The sequence below is a fragment of the Schistocerca nitens genome, chromosome 3 (genome assembly GCF_023898315.1).
Source record: "Schistocerca nitens isolate TAMUIC-IGC-003100 chromosome 3, iqSchNite1.1, whole genome shotgun sequence".
Classification (NCBI taxonomy): Eukaryota; Metazoa; Arthropoda; class Insecta; order Orthoptera; family Acrididae; genus Schistocerca; species Schistocerca nitens.
Genome location: NC_064616.1, coordinates 201,843,010 through 201,857,537, shown reverse-complemented (window position 1 = coordinate 201,857,537; position 14,528 = coordinate 201,843,010). Strand labels below are relative to the sequence as shown.

Sequence of the window (14,528 nt, the reverse complement as noted above, 5' to 3'; positions counted from 1 at the left end):
TATCTTTTCCTGTTTTTATTTTGGAATCTGTTCACAGAATTTTCAGTACATAGCAATTAATTGATTGCTCTTCCCTTTCACTCAGTTCTGACCCTGAATCTCAAAAATGAGTCTTTAAACTTATTTTTTTTTTTTTGTGAAAGTGTTTCAATAAAGTTCAGCACTCCCTGTTACCTTCGGAAAGTCACCTGCCATCGTCCAGAGGTAAGCTTCAGTTGGTAGTAAGCTAACGCTGCGCTGTGTGCCATTGTATGGATATCTCAAAAGTTCTATTTCTAAGGGAACATTTAAGAACGCTATTGCTATCATTCACGATGCTAGTATTTGTATCGCATTTTATTTAATGCAAGTAACTAATCTTTAAGTATGACAGGCAGCCTGCTTGAGTGCATGATAAAGCGCCTCAAGTAGTTCTTCGGCTAATAGAATTTGCAGTATTACTGAATATTTTTCTTGAGATATAACCATCGTAAATGTTCATTTCTTCACGTGGAATTAAGATCATTATTGTCGAAATAAAAAGCTAATACTTAAGAAATGTTCCCCATTTGAAGTAAATGAAGTGATCAGTTAAGTAAAACATTAAAAATTCTTCTGCGGTTGTAGTTCTGCAAAGTGAATGTATTCATCAGCGAAAGAAAATTGCTTGTAAGGTCGTAATGTTTTCTTACTTTGCACATGCAAATTTTCGACTAAGGAACAGAGATTACTGCGCACTCTTTTGTGCCGATTCATTCGAGCAGCTTTCTTTCGCTGATTCGTGAGGAGAAGGGCAATGCCAAAGCAAGTGTCTCTGTGTGCACAGCCTATGGGTATCCTGTCAATCCTGGAGGAAGAGTCTATGTTCCCCAAGGCGACAGACAAGACCTTTGAGGAGAAGCTGATGAACAACCACTTGGGCAAGTCTCCCAACTTCATGAAGCCGAAGCCGCCAAAGCCCGGTCAGCCCGCTGCCCACTTTGCCATTGCTCACTACGCCGGAACGGTAAGTCACGCAGTAGGCGGACTCGAGCACCCGAATCTGTGCGCGGCCAAACACTTACTGACGGTCCTCTGCTTCCTCAGGTGTCCTACAACATCACAGGGTGGCTTGAGAAGAACAAGGACCCCCTGAACGACACCGTCGTCGACCAGTTCAAGAAATCCACCAACAAGCTGCTGGTAGAGATCTTCGCCGACCATCCTGGACAGTCTGGCGGTGCTGAAGCCGCTGGTGGTGGCAAGGGTAAGAGAAGATGTATTTCCTACAACTACTTATGGAATATAATATCAAGTATTTTCTTGCGCAAAGCGAGGAAATTCATTCCTCTCATATTCTTAAGTGTGTGTGGCTGTCGGAGTGAAGAAATTTTCATTAGATACCACCCCAGGAAGGCGGCTGCCATCATCGGAGCGAAGTGCTTGTGTAATCGTTTACTGTATTCGGCCTGAGTTGAATTGGATTTCATCGAATGCATCTAGAGTCGATCAACTACACATTTATCAAAGTCTACTGGCGCACTAAATGGAAAATTTCTGAGATGTCACGAGATAAAAAAAAAAGCGCTACGTGGGTTTCCCTTGGGGCTATGGGACTATAACTTTCCGAACTATCAATCGCAATTGACATTTTCTATTGCGCTAGATGCCTCTACTTGCTTTTCTGAGTCCGCAGCTCGTGGTCGTGCGGTAGCGTTCTCGCTTCCCACGCCCGGGTTCCCATGTTCGATTCCCGGCGGGGTCAGGGATTTTCTCTGCCTCGTGATGACTGGGTGTTGTGTGATGTCCTTAGGTTAGTTAGGTTTTCGTAGTTCTAAGTTCTAGGGGACTGATGACCATAGATGTTAAGTCCCATAGTGCTCAGAGCCATTTTTTTTTTCTTTTCTGACTGTAGTGACACAAATTCTCAGTCTGTGGCAAAATCAGCCGTCCCTGAAGAATAGTGAAATCAACCAAGCCTAGCATCTCATGTGAGCGATAAACGGGTCACGATCTCTGGGACACTGATATGGAAAGGCCATCCGTTAGTTCTTTCTCACCCTCAGTACCTTACATGTCTGGTCTTTATTTTTTGTTTGTTCTTTAGTTTCAGTTATGACAATAGCTTTAGAAAGTCACAGGAGCACAGGATTTCTCGTCTTCCATTTCACTATTTCCCGTTAAAGTAAAACTCAGATGGCAAGTAATTTTGGCTCTGAAGATATTCGTTCATACATGTATTTTGCTTTGGAGCTCAAAGACGAAACACATTCTAAAAATGAAACTGAAAATTTCCTGTAGACAGTTTACTATTTCCTTCAGCTATAAATGGATGACGCAAAACACACACACACACACACACACACACACACACACACACACACACACACACTCACACACCTAACACGAATCAAAATTTCTATGTACATATGATCTCCTTTTCGATTTTAAATGCGTCACACATTAAGGAGCTATAGCTCTAGAACTACAAACTACATTTTACTACACAAAATATTTATGAACAAGCAATTTCATTGACAAATTGTGAGCTCTAAATTCTCATTTAATTGCTCTATGTTTAGGAGAATTCACTCTAAGAATATTTGCAGAGAATGATCTACAAAAGTACACGTTCTCTTTATTTTTCTCAAGACAAAAAGTAAGTTGTCAAATCCTGCAGTGTTACATATGTTTGCAGCTGCTGGCACGAAGCGGCACCTGGGTTCTTCATTCCAGTCCGTCTCCATGAAACACAGGGTAAAACCAAGACGTGACCGTCACACAACTTACACCTCTTGTAGACTGTACTTCCACAACCTCATCTCGCATCTCTTACAGCGCGGCTACTTGCCTGCCGCCTAACACACTCTTGTCGTTATTTTATTTTTGCAGATCGTAAGCTACAGCATTTATTTGTTCTGTCTCTCTTAAGGGCCACTTGCTCTAATGCTGCTCTCGATAGACTTCCTTTTCCTTGTAACAATTTTGCGTTGCGTCTTACAGGTCGGTTATATGTATGTACATACTCACAGCTTTTTACATCAGTGTTTAAGTGCATTTCTATGTATAATGTATGCAAATTGTTCTGTTTATTTTCTCGCGCCTGTACTAAAACTCGCAACTATCGCTTTATTGTTCAATAGGTGGACGTGGAAAGAAGGGTGGTGGTTTCGCCACCGTGTCTTCGTCCTACAAGGTGCGTCAATCCCCCACTCTCCAGCTCCTGTAAGCTGTCGCCCAACAGGCGACGCTTATGGGAGTTGTGTGGATATTGTGATTTCACCCGCAGCCCTTTTTAAGACAATGAAGTGTTCAGTAACGATTTTTACTTTACGTGTGGCCGTAGCTTGGGAAGTTGCTATTCAGATACGGCGTTAGCCCGAGACGTTGCGAACGGGCAGCGCCGGATCATCGGCAGTGTCCCATCCTGACGGCCGTGTGTTGTGTTACGTAGTTTGTAGCGCGCCGTCTTCCAGGACAAGGACTGGCGACAGCATGAAACCACCACCGGCGAGCACCAAACACGGTGACCTCTAACTGCTTCTCTGCCTCGCTCCTCCACTAACGCTAATCTCTCAACAGTCTCGCTAACTCTAAGTTCTAAGGATCTGTGCATTTTTTATTTCACTCATTAATTACCGATATTGATAATTTTTGTGCATATGGGGTGTTTACGAACTTAAGACCATCTATTACCAGAAGGGACGGGTAACAACTGTAGAACTGGATTTTATTGTTGCCACCAACACTAGCAGTGACTATTGTAGTGTCTAATAAGAAATTTACTAACAGATTTAATCATTTGATAACTGGGTGTCTGAAAATACTAACCGAATATGAACCTATTACACTTTATTTGGGTGACAGTGGTATAGAAACGTTTCCCACAGTTGTAACATACTAGCTATCTCCGAATGGAAGAAATTTTTTTCTGTGACCTCTCCTAAATTACTGCATAAGAAGGATTTGGCAGTTATTTTCCACTGCAGCAGAACTAAACATTAAAAGAACGAAATATTTTCTACAGCTCTGAAAAATTTCCTTTTTATACCACTCTTCTGTGGAGTTAAAATCTTGTTGAGGGGTGTAGGAGAGTTTGTAAACGTGACATGTTCAAAAAGAGTGTGATACGTAGAATGGCATTTTAAAAGATTGTTATGGTTCCACAGGAGCAACTGAACAACTTGATGACCACTCTGAGGAGCACACAGCCTCACTTCGTGCGTTGTATCATCCCCAACGAGTTGAAGCAGCCAGGTCAGTACACACAGCTTCGAAGCAGTATCTCTACACAAACGAAAACATTAATCATTCACGAAAACATACAATCAAAAATACAACTGATCCAGTTAATAGCAAAGCAATTTTGTAAAAGGATGTTTCCTGGCTACAAACGGAACACTAAGTTGTGAACGCTTGACTGTTACGCACGGACCACTGTTCTCTTTGTGTTCGCAGGTCTGATTGACTCTCACCTGGTAATGCACCAGCTCACCTGTAACGGTGTACTTGAGGGTATCCGTATTTGCCGAAAGGGATTCCCCAACAGGATGGTCTATCCTGACTTCAAGCTCCGGTAAGTTCTTAGAAGGAGAACCTAGTATAAACACATAAAAAACATTCACAGTCAAGTTCAAAAGCATTCAACTTTTTTAATCTGATAAACTCTTAAACCAAATCATTGAAAATTTTCATCATGTTCCTGTCTCATCCTTAGTATTTTTGAATGGAACTTTCATATTCTACATATTTACAGTGATTTTACGAACTATATTCATTATTCATTACGAACTATATTCATTACTACAGCAGAACTCCATTAAACGATGTCTACGGAAAATTAGCAACGATAATTAAAAAATCTAGCAACCTATGTAATATACTAGCTGCTTTAGCACATGCATTATGCTTATTTAAGGTGTCTTTTCTTACAAGTATGATTCTACAGCTTCGTGTAAAAGAATATAATGTACCTGGATTTTTCAATAACAGATTTTTTTCAAAAAACTTTCATTTGTATTTATAACAAGAATAATGAACTGAAGTACATGAAGTTTAATAAATTGACTCTAGAGTGTAAGTTATGTAAGTTGTTAGAATGAAACGGTAACTGGGTTGTCTGTGATAATGTGTATATTTTTTCCCCAAGCTATATGATTCTTGCCCCTGCCATCATGCAGGCTGAGAAGGAACCCAAGAACGCTGCTGCTAAGTGTTTGGAATCAGTCGGTCTTGACCCCGACAGTTACCGTATTGGACACACCAAGGCAAGGATTATTTTAAAACATCACGGAACCACCCAAGAGACAAAACCAGGTGGTCCCGGTGCATTTACTTTCAATTTTTTTTAACGTCACCGATGACAGGAATTTTGATTTTTTCCTGGTGACGTCAAAAGCTCCCTACTTTGAAACACAAAAACCGATTGGACCATGGATTTTCTTTTTTCCCTGCCTTGCCTCTAGCACCCGAACTATTTCTATAATATAGAAAAACAGTTTTCTGTTTGAAATGATAACCTGACTGAAACTCAGGAATCATTTTTAACTCCTCTTAAGCGTAACATCGAAAACCGCCAACTACGGCTTCGATGTTATTGGTAACAACATAGCTTGTTTCTTCCCTTTTTGCTGTTTCCCCAGAGCCCGCATATGACCTGCAGCAAACGAGACACTGGAGTCGTAGTTTATTACATTATCCCCAAATTTTACACAGTTCTGGGACAAAATGTAACTTTTGTGTATTTTTTTACTCTGGAACACGCTAGATACAAGATTCTAGCTCCCCAAGCCGTGGATGCTCTTAAAGGAGACGACCCAAAGAAGATGGCCCAGACAATTCTGGATGCTGTGAACCTTGACACCGAGTCTTACCGTTTGGGTCACACCAAGGCATGTAACCTTAAAAATCGGGGAAGATATGAGCTTGCTAACATAGTACTTTCACGAGGACATCAAACTAAGTACTTGTAGCAAATTCTGAAGCGAATATCTTCTCCGATTCTCTGTGATGTGTGATCTGTGTGTCGAATCACTGAAGCCTATGAAGACATTGGGCCACCAGTGAAAACATAAAACCCTATTTTATGTGTTACTTTTTATCTAGTTGCAATTGTATAAATGTTCTAATATCTGGACTGCATCCCTTCGTTCCTAAAACAAACCCACCAGTGACAGTGGGTCAATTTTTGTGTGTGTGTTTTGTTACTGAAAGAAGAAACTTGCAGTTTTTTAGATGTGTAAATAAAGTAGATGTTGCCTTATCCTTACCCTAAAGAGGCTGGTTCCCAGTTTTTGTCACGGGACTCAGTGCTGGAAAGCAAATTGGATCACAGACATTAGATACTAAAGAGGAAAATTGCCTCTATTGTGATACATTATCCTCTTCGACAAATTTGTTGGTCTTAGTCCCTGACAAGCTGAGGAACCTGCTTATCCTATACACACGGTGAAACCCAACCACGACTTGGGCCCATGCTATATCCACCGTGTTGCATCTCCAGATACAAAATCCTCTGCACACATCTTGTCAAAGAGCCAATGGCAGCCGAGAAGGCGACGCAAGTCATCCTGGACCACGTGAATATGGACGCTGAGCAGTATCGAATGGGTAAAACAAAGGTATGGATGGCAGACATCAGCCTCTCACAGTTCTGTCCAACGAAATACAGCTTAACTGAAATGAGCAAACTTTGCTCGTAATAGTACACTGTGAAGTAAATGGCTGAATGCCTTCTATATCTTGTAACTGGCCTAAGTTAGACAATATTAAAAGCTTTCAAGCCGTTGTCGTATAACAGGAACTGCATTTGCTTTTTTCTGTATGTCTGTTCTGTTACCTAATAAGTGCCTGTTAACTTACATTAAATTTCATGATTTGAGGTAATAAGTATCTCCCTGTCAACTAACTGACGGCTGGTTACAACTGTTGAATTATACCTATGGAGTAAGACGACTTGCTAACGAAGCTTCTCTTAACAAAATATTTCGGTAGTTCGGGTACGGCAGTTCCACTTTGCTATGCAGATGATATTCATATCGTATTTGCAATGAAATCCATTCACCACTTTCTATTCAATCAATTGAGGTAAATTGAGGTATTGGCTTCATAATTTTCATTAACGCGCTTTCCATAGTTTGTTTTAACAGCTTATTATTATTCCCCAGAATCTGTTTTAGGCACACTGTTTTCGTTTGTGCATGGTGTTTCTGCATGATAATTAATGCAGTTTTTCAGTACATAGGTGCTGCTAATCTCTTCGTTATAGCTTTTGGAGGCGTAGTAATTCCACTTTAGATATCAAATACATCAAATGAGCTTTAAGTAAAGATATATGATTTGAAGTGTATCAACCTTATTACAAGTAGCAGAGACTAATTCTGCGGTATACATACCTAGGACAGATCTAAAGACGAACAGATTATTGAAAACAGTCTAATACTCTTCATATCTGACAGGCTATTCCACATTTCTGGTATTTTATCTACGGAGCAGCTGTGAGTTTAGAGACCCCGGTTCGTATCACACTCCTCCATTTTCGTGACTTCGCCAACGTACAAAATTATTTTTCTGGTAACATTTAACAAAGAGCTCATGAAACAAATAAACGAGAAAACGCATATTTCAGCTGTGACCGTGTACACGGAAAGGATTTTCAGGGCGCAATTTCACTGCGTATCCTCACCTCACAAGGGAACCTCCCCATCGCACCCCCCTCAGATTTAGTTATAAGTTGGCACAGGAATAGGCCTTGAAAAACTGAACACAGATCAATCGAGAAAACAGGAAGAAGTTGTGTGGAACTATGAAAAAAAATAAGCAAAATATACGAACTGAGTAGTTCATGCATACATAGGCAAGGGAGAAGGGATCTCACGGGTGCCGTGGTCCCGTGGTTAGCGTGAACAGCTGTGGAACGACAGGTCCTTAGTTCAAATCTTCTCTCGGGTGAAAATTTTAATTTTTTATTTTCAGATAATTATCAAAGTTCAGGCACTCACACATAATCAACTTCGCTCTCCAAAATTCCAGGACATGTTCAGATTTGCTTGGACATATACAGAATTTGACGGTCTACGCACGGAAACATTTGAAAACGTAAAAAACATATGTTTTGACAGAGCACAGGGAAAACTGTGCGACTCTGAAACTGTTGCATTCATTTGATGCAGTTTATGTGACAAACTCTTATGTTTTCATCACTTTTTTTGGAGTGATTATCACATCCACAAGAAAACCTAAATCGGACAAGGTAGAAGAATCTTTTTACCCATTCGCCAAGTGTGCAAGTTAGGTGGGTCGACAACATATTCCTGTCATGTGACGCACATGCCGTCACAAGTGTCGTAAAGAATATATCAGACGTGTTTTCCTGTGGAGGAATCGGTTGACCTATGACCTTGCGATCAAATGTTTTCGGTTCCTATTGGAGAGGCACGTCCTTTCGTCTACTAATCGCACGGTTTTGCGGTGCGGTCGCAAAGCACAGACACTAAACTTATTACAGTGAACAGAGACGTCAATGAATGAACGTACAGATCGTAACTTTGCGAAAATAAAGAAAGTAAATCGTTCCGCAGTTGCTCACTCTAACCACGAGACCACGGCGCTCATCAGCTATCATTGTCCTTGATGTTGCCTATCTTGCACATGGACTACTCAGTTTGTATATTTAGCTTATTTTTTTCATAGTTCCACACAATTTCTTCCTGTTTTCTCGATTGATCTGTGTTCAGTTTTTCAAGGCCTATCCACTGTGTCAATTTATAACTAAATCTGAGGGGGGTACGATGGGGAGGTTCCCTTGTCAGAAGCAGTGGTCGAATAGAGAGGGAAGAAGGGCTTTATAACACGATTTATATTACAGTCATGGAGAACAGAGCAAAATTTTCACTATTTTTCTGGTCAGAGAACAGAACGCGTTTCATGTTTTGATAACAATTGTTGGATCACTATTTCACCGTACTATGAAATAAAACCGAACATGATCATGAAACAGGGCTACGGCAGCAAAATAAAGCACAAATTTGCGCCACAAGGGGTATTAGGAGACAATTCCTTCCGACGACAGTTCGTGGTTAGAACGAAGCACTGTTTATAGGTGTTCTTCAGAGCTGGAATCCTGGGTCAGATGGAAGAGTTGCGAGACGAGCGTCTTGGCAAGATCATCAGTTGGATGCAGGCCTGGATCAGAGGTTACCTGGCGAGGAAGGAGTACAAGAAGCTCCAGGAACAGAGGTGAGCCAACACTACCTACTTCACTGCTCCTAATAGTTTAGTTTTCCGCAAGTTGCTATTAGTGTTCCAGTTATACCTCAGAGTTAAATTATTATTTTCAGTACAGCTTGGAATGTACTTTTTACCAAATTATTTGTGGGGAAAAACTAGTTAAATACTTGTCAATTAGGAAAGACTGGGTTGTGATGTGAGATGTTTCAATTACTTCACATTCTCTGAAAATTCTGCAAAACTTAAAATAAATATATTATACATTTTAAAGTCAGATGATGTCACACTAGTAAATACTCTTAGAATCATCTAGTAGCCAGTAACAAGTGTCTATTTAATTGGCCGCAAACTGAATTACATTGCATTCAGAACATTTCACACATAAATTAGTCATGCGCTTTATTCCAGTGCATTTTTATTTCCATGTTACATACTCGCTTTTCTGTTCGGTTAGAAACTTCTGCCATTAACAGTTTTGGTTTTCGCTACAGAACCGATGTTTTATTCCCCAGTAAGAGGTTTCTATACGTGTGGTCACTCGTAGCACAGCCAACCGTCAAATATCTTTGAAGCAATTGATTATAGTCCGTTCCACCATCGAGAAGTAGTAACGTGACTTGAGATATGGAGTAATAAACATTACTCTCTATTTCAACTATTAAATGATACGACGTTGGCTAGGCTCTAACACGGTTAATTTGTGTGAATGGTTGCGAGCGGCTCTAGGCGCTTCAGTCCGGAACCGCGCTGCTGCTACGGTCGCAGGTTCGAATCCTGCCTCGGGCATGGATGTGTGTGATGTCCTTAGGTTAGTTAGGTTTAAGTAGTTCTAAGTCTAGGGGACTGATGACCTCAGATGTTAAGTCCCATAGTGCTCAGAGAAATGTGAACCATTTTTTTTTTTTTTTTTTTGTGTGAAGGGTTGTTGAGTTTTGTGATTTTCTACTATACAATTGTGATTTGTGTGTGTGTGTTGGCAGAGTGGCCCTCCAGGTGGTACAGCGCAACCTGCGCAAGTACTTGCAGCTCCGCACCTGGCCATGGTGGAAGTTGTGGCAGAAGGTCAAGCCTCTGCTCAACGTCACGCGCATAGAGGATGAGATTAAGGTGCGTCCTCCATCTCCCTGTTTCATGTATCACTTAGTCGCTCCACTTATTTTAACTTCAATTCTGTCTTCTTCCAATTATGATTCGAGCAACGTCTCTGAACGTGATGCTGACGTTGCTTTCCGCAACCGTCCTTTCATTACAAGCCATTATCCATTGGAATGCACGATGCCTAAAAGAGAATCAAAGTTCAGTTCTGTCCCATTGCCTTCTCTCGACCTCATAACCAGTAAACGCACTTTCAATCTTTTCTTGTAATTCTTAACATGCTATTTCTGGAAGCACGACAGCTGTGGCATACTCACGGGGAGAAATTTTCTCGTCGCAAAGAAACTGTGCAAACCGGTGATGTAGAAAATGAAGAAAATGGACGATGTGGGCCCCAAAAATATAATTTAAGTATCATTGCAAGTTATTCCTACTTCCCATTCCGACCGATGACTAAAACTCTTCCATTACGGTTCCACTAGGGTCTCGAACTGTTATAAGACTGTGAGATTCACCTCGCTCTCACTGGTCCACGCATCGTATTCTGATTTTGCCACAAAATGCCTACTGCTACCTCCGAAAAGTAACGTCTGAAAAAAAGACCGTCCAATTTTCAGCATGTCCTCCACTTTTGATATAGTCTAAGAGAGGGTGATTAAAAAATTTAATATTTATCGTCGCCAAGAAACTGTACAAACCGGTGATGTAGAAAAGGAAGAAAATGGACGATGTGGGCCCCAAAAAATATAATTTAACTATCATTGCAAGTTATTCCTGCTTCCCATTCCGACCGTTGACTAAAACTCTGCCATTACGGTTCCATTAGGGTCTCGAACTGTGATAAGACTGTGAGATTCACCTCGCTCTCACTGTTCCACGCATAGTATTCTGCTTTTGCCACAAAATGTCTACCGATACCCTCCGAAATGTAACGTCTGAAAAAAAGACCGTCCAATTTTCAGCATGTCCTCCACTTTTGATATAGTCTAAGAGAGGATGATTAAAAAATTTAGTATTTCTCAACGCAAAGAAACTGTACAAACCGGTGATGTAGAAAATGAAGAAAATGGACGATGTGGGCCCCAAAAAATATAATTTAACTATGATTACAAGTTATTCCTACTTCCCATTCCGACCGATGACTAAAACTCTGCCATTACGGTTCCATTAGGGTCTCGAACTGTGATAAGACTGTGGGATTCACCTCCCTCTCACTGTTTCACGCATCAAATTCTGCTTTTGCCACAAAATGTCTACGGATACCCTCCGAAATGTAACGTCTGAAAAAAAGACCGTCCGATTTTCAGCATGTCCTCCACTTTTGATATAGTCTAAGAGAGGATGATTAAAAAATTTAGTATTTCTCAACGCAAAGAAACTGTACAAACCGGTGATGTAGAAAATGAAGAAAATGGACGATGTGGGCCCCAAAAAATATAATTTAAGTATCATTGCAAGTTATTCCTACTTCCCATTCCGAACGATGACTAAAACTCTGCCATTACGGTTCCATTAGGGTTTCGAACTGTGATAAGACTGTGAGATTCACCTCGCTCTCACTTTTCTACGCATCATATTCTGCTCTTGCCACAAAATGCCTACTGTTATCTCCGAAATGTAACGTCTGAAAGAAAAAGACCGTCCGATTTTCAACATATCCTCCACTTCTGACATAGTCTCAGAGAGAGTAATTTAAAACTTTACAATTTCTCGAAGTTACATGTTTCACTACGACTATTACGCATTCTATCGTTTAGGTGAATATGCTGCCCAGAAGCATCGGCGTAAGTGAAGTTTTTGGAGAGGACAGAAGTTCATGCACCACTATGACTCGACTAGGAACGTCTATCACCCCGTAAGCCGTCTAAAACTCACGGACAGATCAAAAGTATCTGTCTACCACAACGGGCTCCAAGTTCGAACCCCTGACCGGCACACATTTCAATCTTTCGGAAAGGTTCGTTCCCGCGAACACTCCGCCGAGAATTAAATGTTTTATCGGGGAGCAGATGTTACAATTGAGAAATCGGTGTGTCAGATCGCCATCTCCCATTCCAGCGGGCAAGTGAAATTGCTTTCTGCAGAGAGGCCCGTTTCCAGTGGAGCTCTCGATTCCTGTCGAGTTATTCGCAGGTGAGGTTCTAGTCACTCGCTAATCCGTTAAACACGGCGGAATGTTCCCGTGTTTGCGAAGGATAACGAAAAGGTAACGTGGCATCCTATTTCTGGATATCACCGCACATATCTCGTGGGCCACTTGGACCATCCCGCAACCCACACACGAGCCACATTTTTAGGTGTTGCCAGCTAAATATGAACCTCCCCTCCAGCCTGATTCCTCGTTGCTCCCCACACGGCCCACGGCTTCCAGGAATATGTATTTTTATTTGAGCGCGTGCCAGCGCGGCGCCCACGCTGGCCTGCCCCCCCGGCGACCAGCGAGCGGCGCGCTCCAGCGGGCCTCAGTCCTCGCCAGCCACCCGAACCGAACACTGCCCCAGCCGACGCTCCCAGACATGGACCCCCTTGACACTCCTGACTGTGGTTTGCAGAAACTCGAGGAGAAAGCACAGAAGGCACAGGAGGCCTTCGAGCGGGAAGAGAAGGCGCGCAAGGAAGTTGAGGCCCTCAACGCCAAGCTGCTGGAGGAGAAGACGGCGCTACTCGGCCAGCTGGAAGGAGAGAAGGGTTCTCTGGGTGAGGTCCAGGAGCGCGCCAACAAGCTGCAGGCCCAGAAGGCGGACCTCGAGTCTCAGCTCAGGGTGAGTACCTCACTTTTCTTGTAGGCACAGGGACCCACTGAACACAGGGCGACTACACTTGCACCGGTGAAAGAGTTATATTCCAGAACAGGCTTTCGGAACAAATATGTTTTTTTCTCCGAATCTTCACGCTGGATACACATCAGGTCGTATGCCATGGCGTTCGCAAGACAGCACTCATCAAACAGCAACGAATGTCACTGTTCCTTTGCGATCTTCTTCGGATTCACACACACTAGTCGAAATTAGTAGCGGGTAGGACTGACATTGTGGAAAAAAGACTAAAACTGAACTAAATTTTTAAGAATAGTCTAAATGAAGGAGTGCGATACTTTCTTCACTCCGAAGGGAATAAGCGCATTTAGTCACTTATTTACTGTAAGAAAGCATTTTTCGAGAATTTTTATGAAACTGACAGGTCACTTGATTCCAGAAATCTTCCGGTGTTTCTCATACACATCATACAACTCATTAGATTTTTCTTAAAACATTAGAGGAGAAACCGAGTATTCTTCAGATTCACACACACTAGTCGAAATTAGTAGCGGGTAGGACTGACATTGTGCAGAAACCAATAAACCTCAACTCAATTTTTAAGAATAGTGGAAATGAAGTAGTGCGATACTTTCTTCACTCCGAAGGGAATAAGCGCATTTAGTCACTTATTTACTGTAAGAAAGCATTTTTCGAGAATTTTTATGAAACTGACAGGTCACTTGATTCCAGAAATCTTCCGGTGTTTCACATACACATCATACAACTCATTAGATTTTTCTTAAAACACTAGAGGAGAAACCGAGTCTCAGTTCTCAAAAGAGTGAGATCAATTCGGATAATTTCGAAACAGCAACAGAACACGCACTCTACTCATTCGATTAAGTGTCTAATCTGGTAGGTTCAATTAGGCAGCTGCAATGTCTCTGTTCCAACAAAACTAAAAAGCCCACTTGATTCAAGAAATCTTCTGATGTTTCACGTACACATCATACAACTCATTAGATTTTTCTTAAAACACTAGAGGAGAAACCGAGTCTCAGTTCTCAAAAGAGTGAGATCAATTCGGATAATTTCGAAACAGCAACAGAACACGCACTCTAAGTACTCATTCGATTAAGTGCCTAATCTGGTAGGTTCAACTATGCAGCTGCAATGTCTCTGTTCCAACAAAAATAAAAAGGGATTAAGTCCAGCAGGTAAGTAGGCGCTGTCGTTAACCTCTGGATACCTATGATATAGGTATAAAGACAGATTCGCGAATCACTTAAGTAACAATCGAGTAAATGAAGCGTGTGTCATGTTATACGAACAGCACCAAATTCTCAGTATGAGAACGGCGTATCAGAGTGCTGCTGTAAATGTCAATCTTAGGTGCGGAACAAGGCACCGAGAAGTCGGTTTCGAGTCGAAGCTACGTTTCCCACAGTTCCAGACAGTATTCGCTTTACATCAGTTGCATTACATATGACTATTTATACCATACACTCA

The 14,528-nt window shown here is 41.6% G+C and overlaps 1 protein-coding gene across 31 annotated transcripts in view; it reads left to right on the top strand.

Annotated features, from left to right (window-relative positions):
- The window catches only part of LOC126248145 (myosin heavy chain, muscle), a 48,340-nt gene that overhangs the window by 16,317 nt on the left and 17,495 nt on the right, over positions 1–14,528 (top strand). For 10 of the 31 annotated variants that reach the window (XM_049948849.1, XM_049948848.1, XM_049948847.1 and 7 more), the window contains exons 14-22: positions 806–985; positions 1,066–1,225; positions 2,657–2,715; positions 4,128–4,215; positions 4,417–4,534; positions 5,726–5,849; positions 9,059–9,195; positions 10,167–10,293; positions 12,834–13,043. In XM_049948849.1, the coding sequence (XP_049804806.1) occupies positions 806–985; positions 1,066–1,225; positions 2,657–2,715; positions 4,128–4,215; positions 4,417–4,534; positions 5,726–5,849; positions 9,059–9,195; positions 10,167–10,293; positions 12,834–13,043 (1,203 nt within the window). Of the gene's footprint in view, positions 1–805; positions 986–1,065; positions 1,226–2,656; positions 2,716–3,101; positions 3,155–4,127; positions 4,216–4,416; positions 4,535–5,107; positions 5,226–5,725; positions 5,850–6,460; positions 6,579–9,058; positions 9,196–10,166; positions 10,294–12,833; positions 13,044–14,528 lie in introns of all 31 variants that reach the window. The other 21 variants (XM_049948875.1, XM_049948872.1, XM_049948860.1 and 18 more) reach the window with 4 other exon arrangements.